The sequence below is a fragment of the Vulpes lagopus genome, chromosome 9 (assembly GCF_018345385.1).
Source record: "Vulpes lagopus strain Blue_001 chromosome 9, ASM1834538v1, whole genome shotgun sequence".
In the NCBI taxonomy this organism is placed as follows: domain Eukaryota; kingdom Metazoa; phylum Chordata; class Mammalia; order Carnivora; family Canidae; genus Vulpes; species Vulpes lagopus.
In genome coordinates this window covers 24,708,483-24,723,138 of record NC_054832.1, presented here as the reverse complement: position 1 = coordinate 24,723,138, position 14,656 = coordinate 24,708,483, and the positions used below count along the sequence as shown (strand labels likewise).

The 14,656-nt window shown below is 42.5% G+C and overlaps 1 protein-coding gene across 3 annotated transcripts in view; it reads right to left on the bottom strand.

The window, feature by feature from the left end:
• Positions 1-9,506, bottom strand: part of CSMD3 (CUB and Sushi multiple domains 3) — a 1,188,176-nt gene extending 1,178,670 nt beyond the window's left edge. For all 3 annotated transcript variants that reach the window (XM_041769740.1, XM_041769741.1, XM_041769742.1), the window contains exon 1: positions 9,214-9,506. In XM_041769740.1, coding sequence (XP_041625674.1) covers positions 9,214-9,391 — 178 coding nt within the window. In that variant the 5' untranslated portion in view covers positions 9,392-9,506. The remainder of the gene's footprint in view (positions 1-9,213) is intronic.
• Between the last annotated feature and the right edge of the window lie 5,150 nt (positions 9,507-14,656).

Here is a 14,656-nt window from a genome sequence, read left to right as displayed (position 1 = left end):
TAAATTTTACATTTTACTCAAGAGTACTGGGTTAGGATCTAAGGGTTATAAATTTTGGTTCTGCTGTTTTATACTTAATGCACTAAATAGTTTTATATCTTGTAGTGACATACTTATGCATTACTGTGCATTTACTTCACTTACTATTCTTTACAAGACTAAAAATATCTTTACCTTTGTCCTACTGGACTGTTAGGAGAATCATTTCAGCCAACTTGAGCAAACAATGTTGAAGATTATAAAACAACTTATGTATTACTGTAAGATTATATATATATTTACATACTATGTATACATATACACATATATATACATATATACATATATATACTGAATATACATATATACATATATATACACACTGAAATATACATATATATATACTGAAAATTAATTTTAGTCTTTCTTTTAAATTAAATTCTGAAGGTCTCAGTTTTTCTCTTGAAACTCAAGTTTAATTAGGAACTTAGGCTCTTATAGTTTCAACTTTCAATAAGTCTATGAGCTTCTGAATCTATTATAATTTCAGATTTCACTCAACAACTAACTAACCTTATGATCATGGAAAGTCATTATACCTCTCTGGCCTCAGATAATGTGGATAATTTGTAAATGGAGATAATAATCTGTATATAGGAGATAAGAGCCATCTCACAAGATGCTTGTTAGAAGTCAAAACAGGAAAATGAGGGAGAGAACCACTGTTTAATATGTAAATTGTACACTTTATAGAAAAGGCTTAGCATGAAATTTCTACATTAAAAGAGAGAAAGGGAGACATAACAAAGAATTCTACCCTGGTACTATTTCCCCAAATGTATTAATATCCTATATCCCCTATAGCAAGCACTTTTGAGCATTCTAGAGTCAACCTAATGGACTTATTTAATGGAAAACTAGAATGTAGTCCTGGATTTTCCAATGTTATTTGAGATTTAATAAATCCATTTCTGCAGAGTCTGTTTCCATTTAAAAATTTCCTCTCAAAGTGGTATCCAAGTATATTTTTAAACTTGTCATAGGTTTGAAAAACTTCCTCATTATTTAAAACTATATAATCATAAATACCCCTTTATATAATCTGTTAACATAAAACAAATCAAGGAAGAAGGACTTTATAGTTTTGAGCATTACAAATATAGCTTTTAAGAGAATCACTCATTACTTTTTGTATATTTCAATCACTTTCTGAACATTTAAACCTTTCAAATGTAGTAGTATTCATAATTTTGGAGATTTTACTCATATCTTAAAGAGAGTTTTAAAATATTTCAGATATCACTAAAATTGAATATAATCCCTAACATTATCAATTGTTCTTACACTATTAATATTTATAGAATGTACTATAATTTATATGGTAGAGTTTTGAATGACACCATTGTCTTATATAGATCATGTGAGAGAAATATACAGTTGTAAATGCAGATGAGAGGGACTGCATAAATTTTATGTTAATATGGCTTAAATATGATAAAAACATGAAGAAAACAATTTCAGAACAGATTTTCTAGATTCAAAAGCTTTTAAATAAGAAATTATGTCCAGATTGTAAGAATAAATGAGAATTTGATTTTAAATACTATTCCTTAAAATTCTTTACGAGACATAAAAAAATTCAATACACTGATTTTATTTTTATTGACTTGTAAGACTTACATAGACTTTATTGAAGATGTTATTATTTGATGTTACATATTATATGAGCCTCAGAAAATATTTTCATTCCATAACTATTTTTTTGTCTTCTACAAAACTTTAGTGGTTAATGATTTATTTTTAAGATTTTATTTATTTATTCATGAGAGACACAGAGTGAGAGAGAAAGGCAGAGACACAGGCAGAGGGAGAAGCAGGCTCCATGCAGGGAGCCAACGTGGGACTCAATCCTGGGTCTCCAGGATGGCACCCTGGGCTATAGGTGGCGTTAAACCAATGTGCCACCAGGGCTGCCCTGGTTAATGATTTTTTTTAAATTACCATGAAACATATAATCACTAATACTTTATATAATACTAATTGATATATGGTACTCATATATTAACTTCTGTGACCCTCTTCATTGATGTCATCTGACTAAACTCTAGTAAGCCTGATAAGGTATGATAGAAAGTTGAATGTGAACTTGACTGCCCAATGATCTTGTCTCAGTTCTGGAGCTAATGAACTTTATAACCTAGTAAAAATCACTTATCCTTTCTAGGCATGTGCATTTCCTGTAAAAAAAACATGATCAGTGAACTAGCTAATATTTAAGAACTCTTCCAGAGTTCTAGCTAATATTTAAGAACTCTTCCAGAGTTCTGTAAATATCACAATTTGTGACAAGACGAATTAAAAATTTGGTATTTTAATCAATTGATATTAAATTAATGTTGGAATGTAGTGGATGAAATTAGCCTGACAGCAAGGGTAACATTTTTAAACTATGGGTCTGCCCTGCTGCATGGAGCCTGAAGTAAATATGTAAGTGTGATAAGCAGAAGTTTCAGAGTATTTCTCCAATATATAATAGCCTGGGAACGTGGCCAAAGTGAAATAATGGCTAGTAAGAAGCTGCTAGATTTTTTATTTATTGCTATGGACAAGTTAGGGCAACAAGTTAGGGATGTAGTATGTGGGAATTTACACTGACTTTGCAGATGGAAATGCATTTGAATAATACTGATGATAGCTACCCGACAATATATATGTTAAATGTATAATCTTCCTCTCCCTATCGGACCACTGATACTCTACATCTCTTTTGTTTTGTTTTGTTTTGTTTTTTAATAGATAATAGAACTGGGGTTTAGGAAAGCTGAGTTGCTAGTACAGAAATAACTGCTGGCAAAAATCATGATTTGACTTCGGATCTTAGTAGCTCCAGAATTCAGTCTTTGCTATAGTGGTTCTCAAATCTTAGAGAATTTCTCAAACTTTAGAGAATTATCAGACAACAGAATTACCTGGATGTTAAAAACACAAATGTCTGTGCCCGACTACCAGGGCATTCAGTAAGCCTTGGTTGGGCACCTGAGATGTAAGCTAACAAGCTTACAGAGAATGTTGATGCTATTTGTTCAGGAACACTTAGAAAATCACTGTAGTGCTAGCATTTAAAAGCTGATTGAATAATATTGTGATATCTAACACCACGTGATTACCATTGATATCCTCATTTGTCCAATTACGAGGTGTGTGATGCAGATGAATGCTGAAAATGTAGACCTTCTAGAGGAGATTTCAAATGGGCTTGTGGTCAATAGGCCATGATTATATAGAAAATATTAATCCTTAGGAATCTTTAAGCAGCACCAAGCAGTAGCTTAACAAAGGGTTTGATGGCATGAAATGCATTTGATGGCTACAAGATTGGAGGCTTGAGAGGCAGAAGGATGACCATCAACACTGAATCCCTGAATACAAGAAGGTGTTGAAATTTTCTCAATACAGTTGTAAATGTGATATTCCTGGTAAGAATGAGCCTTAAAGGGGGCCTAATTCTGAGAAAACCTTGCAGAGATGGAGATTGATCTCTTTGGAAAATACTGTGAAGCACTCACCTGTTTAAGAAGGAAAAGATGAATTTGGTAACAATAGCATCTGTTCTAACATCCTTCGCAGAACTCCTTCAAAAGCCCCATCAGAATTTCCACTGTATCCCTAAACTACATACCCCTTTGTCCTATGAGAAAATGGAATGGACAAAAGAGGTAGAAATGTTTTAGAAGCTATGTTTTAAGATAGATAGATAGATAGATAGATAGATAGATAGATAGGCCTTAAGTTGGATTTGTATGTCACACATTTTTTCTAATCTTTAATTTGCAATCATTTTACTTCTAATCTTTCAAACTTTGGACTTTGAAGTACAAAATGGCCTATTTTCTCAAATAGTCATATTGCCCAAAGTAACAGCTTCCTTAGTAGACATGTTGTTGGTGTTTCACAGTCATTTTAACAAACTGGACAAAACATTGAAGCCCTTTCTGGAGACCCTGATGTTGAGAAGAAAGTCACCTTTTGGTATACAAGGAGGAGGGTATGTGGAGATTAGTGAAGTTAAGTCCCTTTCAGTTATTTGAATTTGAGATCTTCAACAAGTATTTTTGCAATAGAGGGTCCACATAAGTACAAAGACATTATTAATTGCTTTACCTCTCCTTTTATAAGAGCTCACTTGTGATTGAGTTTTACTATATATAGAATCATGTGTAGATGCCATTTGCTGTTGCTTTATTATTTCACCGTTTCCTTAGGTACCAGATTGTGTGTTCAAGGAAAAGACATATATACCCAAAATCTATTCAGCTATCCCACAAATAGCAAAGCTAATTAATATAATGAAGAGCAACAACAACTACTGCAACTAAGTCTATGCTCCTAGAGTAATTCTATGCCTGTTCTCCTTGAAGGATCTCAAGGAAGCTGGCATCAGGTTTTCAAGGAGCTGAGCCCTGCTCCTTAATTATTTCTTCTCACACAGTCTTCCTACTCAGGCTTGATGCAGCCTTCCCCCCTCCCCCACCCAATCCCCCAACAGTAGAAGATTCAGGAAAACACAGTGCTGCAAAATGACATTTCAGAACAATTTCGACAAGGTAACTGTCCAGGGGAAGTTCAGCTCAGAATTCTGGGAGCTGCTCAAGGTTTTTCAGGGCGGTAAATTGGGTTGGCTTAGCAACTTGGTGGTGCAAAGCCTCCCCCGAAGGCGACGTGTTCAGGGAGAAGGGAATTCGTCTGATGCCTGGGTCGATCTTTCTTTCTTTGGTCGTCCGGCTTCATTATTATTCTGCAATGTGCTGCAATCCCTGTGCGCGTCCGGCTTTCAACCCTGAGCTGGCCACTCCAGCAGCGCGGGTGGAGGATCACAGGGTGATGGGTTAACCCCATGCTGCTTCATTTCTTCTGCCCTTTCCCCTACGGTCCAGCTAAGCCCTTGCGGCGCTTGAACCCTGGGACCGGCTGCTGCTTCCCTTTCTCCCCAGTGACCGAGCTGGGGTGGGGAGGAAGGGGTCGTAGAGGGACAGCAATCCCAATTACTTGCTCCCCAGTGAGTTTTTCCAACTCCCTGAGTGCCCATCACTGGAGAAGTTGTTTGAGTGAGGGCAGCGCTGCGGTCAGCTTGGGGAAAGGGACTTTTGTCGGCGCCCCCTCCGGACAGCGCGGCGGCAGTGTCCACCGCACCACCGACCGTCCGGAGTCCCCGGGGAACACAAACGTGTGTTACCTGCCACGCATTTCAGCCCCGGAGCCCCACCCCGACAGACACATGCACTCTGCAGGCTTCGCGAAGGCCCCTCGGTGTCAGTCCACGGGGATCCCCTCCTCCCAGAAACACACACGCACGCGCCCAGGCCAAGTCAGGCTCTCAGTTTCAGCCTCGGGGGGTTCTTTGAGATCTCAAGGAGCCTATTCCCAAAGGAAAAAGACGGGAGGATGATACCTGTCCAAACTGCAGCGGGACCCCGGACTCAAACACACCATTTTATCTCCCAGCAGGTATCTCAGACATGCTAACCTCAAGGGAAGGGTTTTGATGGTGGCGATGAAGGGGGGTTTGGGGGGGGGGGTGGGTTTTATTTATTTGGATTTTGTTTGTTTGCTTGCTTGTTGTCATTGCTGTTTCGTGAAGACTTTAACTCACTCCATTCCCTGGTGGGAAAGCTCCCTCAAGCTTTTCAGACCTGACAGGTATTTTCTGTAGGGTCGGACTGCGGCCCGAGGGCGAGGAGTGAGGCCATCAGTCCCCAGGACACGCAGGGGTCTGAGACCTCCGGGGCGCGGCCGCCCTGGCTAAGGCGAAAGATGCGTCAGGGTTCGCTGGCAGCTCTCCTCCCGCGGGGACCCCGCGCCCCTTTTAGCCGGGGAAGAGGATGTGAACCCCACTCTTCCAGAAGAGCGGGAGTAGGAGCTCCTTGCAATCCGGGGCACGCAGAAACGTGGATCCTTCTCGGAGTCCAGGGTCCTGCCGGAGCCCCCGGAGGCGCTCCCCGATGCAGGGTGCGGAACGCCGCACACTGGCTCCCACCTGTCCACCGAGGTCAAGGCTTCCTGTACCTTCGCAGGGCTCCTGTCCCCCTTGCACGGCACCTTCCGCCCTGGCTGTGTGGTCTCCCGAGATGGAGCGTGGGAAAGTACCCCTGAGTGTCTGTTTACGTGGGCGGGACGTTTAAGCACGACTTGGAGAGTCACAGTTTGTACGTGAGTGAGACCTCACCAGACGCGCTGCAGCTGCAGGCGCATTTCCAGAACCTCTGCCTGCCTGCGCGGCCCCGCGCGCTCGCGAGGGCGCGCGTGCGTGTGTGTGTGTGTGTGTGTGTGTGTGTGTCCTCAGAATGAGCATGTGTCAGGTCCAGGCAGCTCCTCACCCCGATTTGGTGTCCTCCCTCCGCCACCTTTTTTATGAGATGCTGACAGTGGAGATAAAAGGGCCCGGGCAGGTTGGCTGTCATTTCAACCCCACTGGAGCAGTTCAGGCCTGCGACTGGAGGCCACTTTGTCTTCTACTCTGAGGCGTTTCCTCCCACCGAGCCTCTTTGTCGTTGCTGTTGCAGGCGGAGGTGAGATGGTGAAGGGATGAAAAGTCTGGGCCGGAGGTGGAATTCTGTGGCCTGAGCTGTTTACGTGGAAAATCGCGCACCTCGGACTTCCCGAACACTCCTGCCCGCCTAGATTAGGACCTGCAAAGCCCGTAAAACGACTCCCCACTCTGAGCTTTCCGTTGGGCCCAAGAACCCAGAAGAAACAGTGTGGAAAACAAAGCGGGCATAGACACTGGGGGAAACACCATTTAAGCAATTTCAGCAATCATGGTTTTAGGGAAACCTCGAGACTGAGGTGAAATTAAATTAAATAAGAAGAGGGGAAAGGCGAATAAGCCGGTTAAGATTGGCACCATCCACCGACCATCGGGAACGGATCTGAAGCCCACGGCCCATGGAAGTTTGCTTCTCAGAATTTGAAGACCGCGTTCCAACTTGTAAAATACAGGAGAAACCTTCCGAGTGGCGGATAAGTGACAAAGAAGAACCTTATTACCATTAGAATGTTTTTCAAGTTCCGTGAAAAATTGATTTTGAACGGGACCAAAGCGGAGGGTGATACACTCTTTCTTCTCCACGTCCCTCAAACTGGAATATACCGAGTGGAGACCAATGGTCTCAGTCCAAAGTCCAGGAGCTGTGAGTAAAAGGAGTGGGGTCCCGTTTCTGGTCCCAATTAAACCAAATTACCGGGCTCTTCCTTTTTTTTTTTTTTAGCGGCGCGTCTTATTCAGAACTTACGGTAGGTGCGGGCAGCCGGGCTGTGATTGCAGGCGGCGCGGCTCAGTGTTCACCGGGCTGGCGAGCTCTCCCGGCTTTGGAGACTCCCTCCCCCCATCTGCCCCTCGGATGCGTTTTGGCTCAACAGGTACCACATGCAAACTCGCACTTAACCCCCGGTCATCCTCTAGCAGGAGCCACCCCAACATTTTTCCTGCCAGGAGCTGCTGCTGGCTGCCTGCGCCTCCCCCACGCCGAGCGCGCGTCTAGCAGTCAGCCCCAGGGCCATCCATTAGCCACCGACTCCCAGTGGCAGGCGAACTAAGCATAAATGTGAGGCTCCTCGCACGTCGAGCCGGCGACGAAAACGAACCCATTGTAAGCAACCCGAGACGCTTTTTGTGCACGAGGCAGTGTAGTTACGCCGCTTAGGACAAGCGTTTTGCCTTGGAGCTAAGCTGAGGCTGGGGTGGGGGGTGGTGTGTGTGTGTGTGTGGAGGGGGGGGGGGAGATCAAGCTTTAAGGAGCACGTTGGGATTACAAGACAGTTGCTGCTACAGACTCCAGAGACGACTTCTTGGCATTTAGGGATGTAAATTAAAATTCGAGACATGTCTCCCATCGTTGCTCCTAATAGAATGAGAGGTAACCCCTCCAAGCTCCCTCCACCCAAAACATGAATTATCATTTCCACTGAATGCAAATGGACTGCCTTCTGTGGGGGGACAGCCAGCTGCAAGCTGGACAATAAACTGTTTCATAGAGACGCGGCCCGATTGCGGTTCAGAGAGGCACTCCTTTACAAAGGAAGAAGCGTCCAGTTTGTGTTGACAGCCTTGGCGCGCCTGGGCCAAAACACCCCCCCACCCCCCACCCTCCACCCCCACCCCCGACACACAGACACCCGGGATTTGAAACTAGCTTCACTGAAAGCGACATCCATCGCATCTATTTGAGCTGCCATGAGTACGGGGAGGTGATTTTTCAAAAACGATGGCATGAGTCATAAACACCTCCTGAGTATTCTTTGCAGCAATTAATGGGCAGCAGGGTGCAGGAGAAGTTGTGGAACAGACCCGGAGATCTATTTTCTCCCTGAGGACAGCTTTTCTTCCAAGGATTCTGACTGTCCCTTGCTTTCTTGCTTAGGGATACATTTTACATCCCACCCACCCCCTCCCCTTGTCTGTGCATGTGACACTCACTCTACCTGTCTGAACGCTGAGACTTGCTGGGGATTTTCTTTTTGGTCGTCAGCTAATGACTTTCCTCCTACCTTCATTCATCCCCAAAGGTGGATCGTTACACTTCGTGGCATCTCAGACCCCTTTAAAGCCTCATTTTAAGCCAGACCTCTACCGGGGGGAGCTCCCCTAGCATTTATCAATCAATGCATAAGAACCCACGTAGTAATAATTCACATATGCATTCAGACATTCATGTTAGTGAGGGGATGCTTGGAAGACCCCTGGGCCCTAATGCAATTAACATCAGCACATTCCTAGCCTGTCAGTAACTTTCCTACCTGAAAGGGTTAAAAAGCGTTTGCAGGAGTGTCTTTAATATATGTATTCTAGCCAAAGCATCAAACCCCACTGGGCTGACTAGAAATCAAGGTAATCCTCACCACCAAGTAAAGTCTTGCAGCGGAATTCTGCTGGATATCCACTAGTTAGAAGCTATACGAACCAACTCACGTATTCGTTTGAGCATACTGCAAGAATATTTATTGAGCACAAGCTCAATCACTGCATTGAACGCCAAATCTGGCAAGCAAAATGCATTTCCTATCTGGGGTGGGGGGACGGCGAGAGGGCTGTGAATCAACTCCTTCTTCAGTATTATTATCATTATTTTATGGGAGCAAATTGCAAAGTAAGCTACCAGCCTTTTTTCCCCGGCGACAAGTCAGCTCACCTCCATCCAAAGCAGAGGGGACCCCCCCCCCCTCCGAAAGCAGACCTACCTTTCACACAAGACACCGTCAGTAAAAAGACGAGATTCCAAAACGTAAATCCACTTTTAATCCCCATTTTCTTCATCAGGATGAAGTCTAGGCGGCCACATTTAGCGCATCTTCTCGTGCCAGGCTCCCGGGGCTTGGATTCCTTTGCTCGGCTTTCCCCTTTGCGGATCCCTTTCATATTATTCTCGAGCTCCTAATTCCTGCTCCTCAGCCCGGCGCAGTGGAGTTGTTGCTGTTGGTGGTGCGCGGTCACAGCTCGGAGTGAATGGTGTTTCTGGGATACCACAGCAACCTTGACGAGGACTCAACCATCTCTCCAACGGGGGCACAAAGTCTCTGCTACTCTGGATTCTGCCTTTTCCTGTGCTTTTTTCCCCCCCCTCCACCAAAATCTACCTCGATTCTAGCTCGTTATAGCAACCACCAGAAACCACTAGTGAGCTTCTTAAAGCCCAGCTCCGCTCTCTGACAAACTCCCCACAATATTTGAAATTAAGGGGCTTGGTTTATTTATTTATTTATTTATTTTTAAATCCCCCCCGAACAGATCAATTCCGCCTGTAAAAGCAGCCAGAGAAATATTATGTTAGGGAGCTCTCCGATGCAGCCTGCGAACACAGAAACATGTTGGAGGAATATTTTAATCGGAGGATCTGCGCTGCTTTTGGGGAAACCATGCTGATAATGAATCGGGCCCCATCGATGCCCACGTCCTTATAATGGGACATGTGTTACTACTGTAGTTGCAGTATATTTCAGGCAGGCGTCTCGCATTTATTATCCTGTGATTTAATTGAAAAAGATTACAGAGAATTTATTTGCACGCATGCATTTACATATTCAAAGGCCTACGTGTAAACCCGTAATCAGGTTTCTATGATTCTGTGAACCGATTTTATCCGTGGCCAGGGCGGGGGTGAGGTGGAGAGGGAGCCAGTCATTTCCCCTAAATAGTTCGCCCTTTCATCCTCCTCCCACACCCCCCCGCCCGAGCCGCTTTTCAGCTAATGTGTGCTACTGTTAAACGACTGTATCTGTGGTAGTTATCTAGAACAGACTCATTTGTCTTAATTCTGAATCAGTCCCAAATATGTAAATGGGAGGTTTCTTTCAAAACGTAAAATGTATGTATCTATACATCTGGCCTCGGCAGCGCCACACCACTCAAGGGTTAACACTGTACAAGGGAAGAGCTCTTGCGCCATCTACTGGCCGTAGCTCAGTCACCCGCTTCTCTTCCACATCCAGAAAGGATCCCATTTCCTTCATCCCACGGTGTAGGGGAGCTGTGTCCCGAGACAAGCGCGTTTGCCTCCCGTGTGCCGATTTCTTAGTCTTTTTTTTTTTTTTTTGGCCGATCCTGGCCCAGATCTAGCTGCAAGTTCCTTAGACTAGGCGCCGGATTGGTGATCTGACTTTTCTGGAATCTGATCCCATCTCTGGAGGGGGGGCGGTGGGCTGCAGCACTGGTTCTGGAATAGATCATTGCAACGGTGGTTCCTGTCTCCATTTGCTTGCTGAAGGCTATCAGGGGATTAGCATCTATCTGCAGGGCTTAGTCAAGAGGACTGTCCAATTTGAGTTTGCATCTCTCCACATTGTCCACAAATGATGGCTTCCGTCCCATACACCCCAAGATCACCCTGGTCAGCTTTTTGTCCCTGGGCTCAACGTGAAACTGCCCGCTCAGGGGAGCAAGGTTGTTGCATCTGGAGGGAATTCTGCTCCGGGAAGTGGGCACACTGCGAGTGTCTATAGGGGTGCGTGTCGAGTGGGCTCAATCTGCAGACGTAGGAAGGATTCTAAGCACTCCCGGGTACGTGGCATTTTGTGTGGGTCTGAGATCCTCCCAGGAGTGTGTGTGCGTGTGTGTGTGTGTGTGTGTGTGTGCAGTTGTGAAGGGTAAGAGTGTGTGTTTACGGAAGATGCGGGAGGGTGTGATTTTTTTTATGCGTGGGTGTTTTCCCAAACGTATTAGTGCATATATATGCGTGTGCATGCATGTGTTCAGATGTGTGTGTACTAAAGAGAGATTTCTCTTTGGGTAAGGAGCCTTAACCAGAGGCAGATGCTGTAGACGCCCAACTGACCTCATTAAATTCGGAGAGGTACATTAAGGGCGGTGTAGTAGAATAGTGTTCCTTCCCACCAGCGCTTTTTTTTTTTATTGTCCGAATATGCAGATTTCAAAGGTGAGTGGGTGGCAAGATTGGGACTAGATCGCGGTTGGGAAAATCAACTCTAAAAAAGCTTGCTTTGGTGGCGGCCCTGGCATTGATTTTAGTCAAGATGTCAGAGTGTGTGGCTGCTGCTGTTGCCTGTGGTGGATTGAACGAGGAGTTAGATTCAAACAGGTCCTTGGACTTAATTAAGACACTTGACAAAACCCTCCTTACCAAGTGTGCAGAGGTTAATAACTTCTACTGAATATATTTTTTATTAAAAGAAAACAAAAATCGTGGGTGTATGCGATCAATTTGAACACATGGAGAATATATATATATATATATATATATATATATATATATCCAGATAGGAGGACTTTAAACCAAAAAAACTTTTATTTCTCAAAAGTCAGAAGTATTTTAACAGGAATTACTGTGCAAAAGAAACTTTCACTATGGGACCATCATGACTGCTACTAAGATACCAATTTCCGATGTTCATTTTCAAACCTGCTACTCCAATAATTCAATTATTGTATTTCCCTAAACGAATCCTCCCTTGCATTTCAATGTGAAGTTGTTAAAACATTTATCTGGTAACTCATAATACCTTGAGCAACGCTGCATTTTTTAGTTTTATAGCTCATCACAAATCATAAACCATTTCTTTACCCACATCTTCTGGATTCCCAGGTATAGAAAATCATATTTTATATGATGAGAAAAGTTAAGGCATGGAGAAATGAATTGGTTTCTTCAAAGTCATCATCAGGAGCACAGACATTTAATTTAATACATTTAGTGCTGGATCATACTTTTTTTCTCCCATGCTAAGCAGACTCCTCTCCAAGAGAGCATTTCCAAAGGTATTCCAGAAAAATAACATTATTGGCCAAAATACTGGATGAGAAATCCCTCAATTTATCCAGAAGGAAAAATACAGTTTCTAAATTTGGGAGGAAGAAATCACCTATCTCACCTAATCTGTGGGAAAGCAGAACAATTGTAGATAGACTCACTTAAGACTTTTAGAAAGACTTAAAAATTAGGTAATGGGGTGCCTTGGTGGCTCAGTGGTAAAGCATTTGCCTTCCTGGGGTCATGATCCTGGAGTCTTGGAATGGAGCCCCACATTAGGCTCCCTGTTCAGTAGGGAGCCTACTTCTCCCTCTGCTTACCACTCCCCCTGCTTGTGCTCTTTCTCTCTCTGTCAACAGTGTGTAAGGTTTACATGGCACCTCTTATTCAATCACATTACAAATTGCTGAGACAAGTACTACAAATATCCTCATTTTATTGGTGAAGAAACTGATACACAAATTTAGCTATCTTGCCTTGCCAGATGTAATATAACTAAGATAAAATATGAACCTATGATGTCTAATATCTGAATCACTATGCTTGCCCATTTGTACTGTCTTATGCTAGCACACAAAAGTGCTTGTTTTAAAAATTCTAGTAACAGGCGCAGCAGTTTAGCGCCTGCCTTTGGCCCAGGGCGCGATCCTGGAGACCCGGGATCGAATCCCACATCGGGCTCCCGGTGCATGGAGCCTGCTTCTCCCTCTGCCTGTGTCTCTGCCTCTCTCTCTCTGTGACTATAATACATAAATTTTTAAAAAAATTATTAAAAATTCTAACAAAAATATGATTTTTATGTAAGTTTACCTGTATAATTATAGAAAAGCAAAGATTTATAAAGTAACTTAAAGGTGATCAATTTTTAAGGTGATCAATTTTTAAAATATATATGTACGCATATAAAAACCTTTTTTTTTCCTTTTTATACTTGCCAGTTGATTACTAACACCACCCCAACCCCCTTTCATATTATTTTTTTGCTTCTTGCAGCCTATTGATCTTCTCACATACACATTAAGGAAGGAAGTGACTTGGCAAGGATCATCAAGCCAATCACAATGATTAAGTACCCTTGAGAGCTTTTAAAAAGAGTTTAGATTAGAAACAGAAGGGTTCTTTAAACTGGAAGTGCCAGATTTCCATTCTTTTTCAGTTCCCTCAAAATACATATGAAACAAAATTAAGTTTGATCTTAAAATGGGGTTTAGTTGTCACTTAAAAAGGAGAAGATAAACAGCTTTTCAAAAATTGCATCATATTAAACAGGTGCTCCATATGTATTTGCTGTGTTTTAGTATCACAAGGGCAATATCACACAAAAATAATCAAAGCACAGTAGGTACACAGAGAAAAAGCAACAAAGAATTGGTAAGAGGTCATCTTTAATTTTGGAAAGAAATATATATACATTTGACAAATTGTAAACTTACAAAGTGTTTTGTTAATTCATGTCACAGATATACAGGCTTACATGAGGATCATTGTCTAAAATAGTCCTGCCTGTTAAGAGTGGAATGTCCTCTGATTGTAGAGATACATTTTTTAATCAAAGGGTGTGCTGGGGGAAAAAAAAATTACCTAGGGTGAAAAAATCAGCAGTGATTTACAACTAATCAAGCAGGCCTTTCCCTGTTTGTTTATAATTTTTATAAAGAATGCACTGCCAGGACAGTAGGAGCAAAGGAAGAACTCATTTTCTCATTTTTTTCTACAAATGTCCATTCTTAGATTCATTTTGTCTGACCTCCTCAGCCCCTGGGAAATAAAACATTTGAATTTAAATGTTGAATCTAGAATAATGAGGGAATTCTAATTCAAGTCTATACATTTCCTCGGTTTGCAATAGTCCTTATTGGGTTGAGTAGAAAAAAAAAAGATCTAATGTTCATGATAACATAACTTGTCTTTAAACAATTATATTTAAGAATCTAAGTTATCAGGTAGATAAAAGTATGTGTCCTGCTATTAATCAGGAGGTATTCCTGAGAGGTGGGATGAACCTCTTGGAAGTGTTACTAAGTGTGCCTTCCTAGGCATTCATTCCTCTTATATCCTGACTCCTCTTTCGATTTCATTAAGAGAGAGGCTTAACAGGTATTTCAATCTTTTAAGCTCTAGCCATATTAAGAAGGTCAGAAACTGAAGTTTCTATGTCATATAAGGGTAATAATTTTGAAGACTGAGAGAATGGAAAAACTTTAAAACTGAGGGCAGTATATTGGTGGATCCATACAAACCATATTTTGACTCCATAAAAAAACTTAACATTTGACATGAGTCACGTATGTAATAAATTCAGTACATTAGCATTCAAATTTTCTTAACTGCTGTTGAATAACTAAAGACAATGTAATGTATAGTATATAGATAATTAAACACAAGGCATGGGAGCCCATTTTTCTGAAAGGAAAGAACCA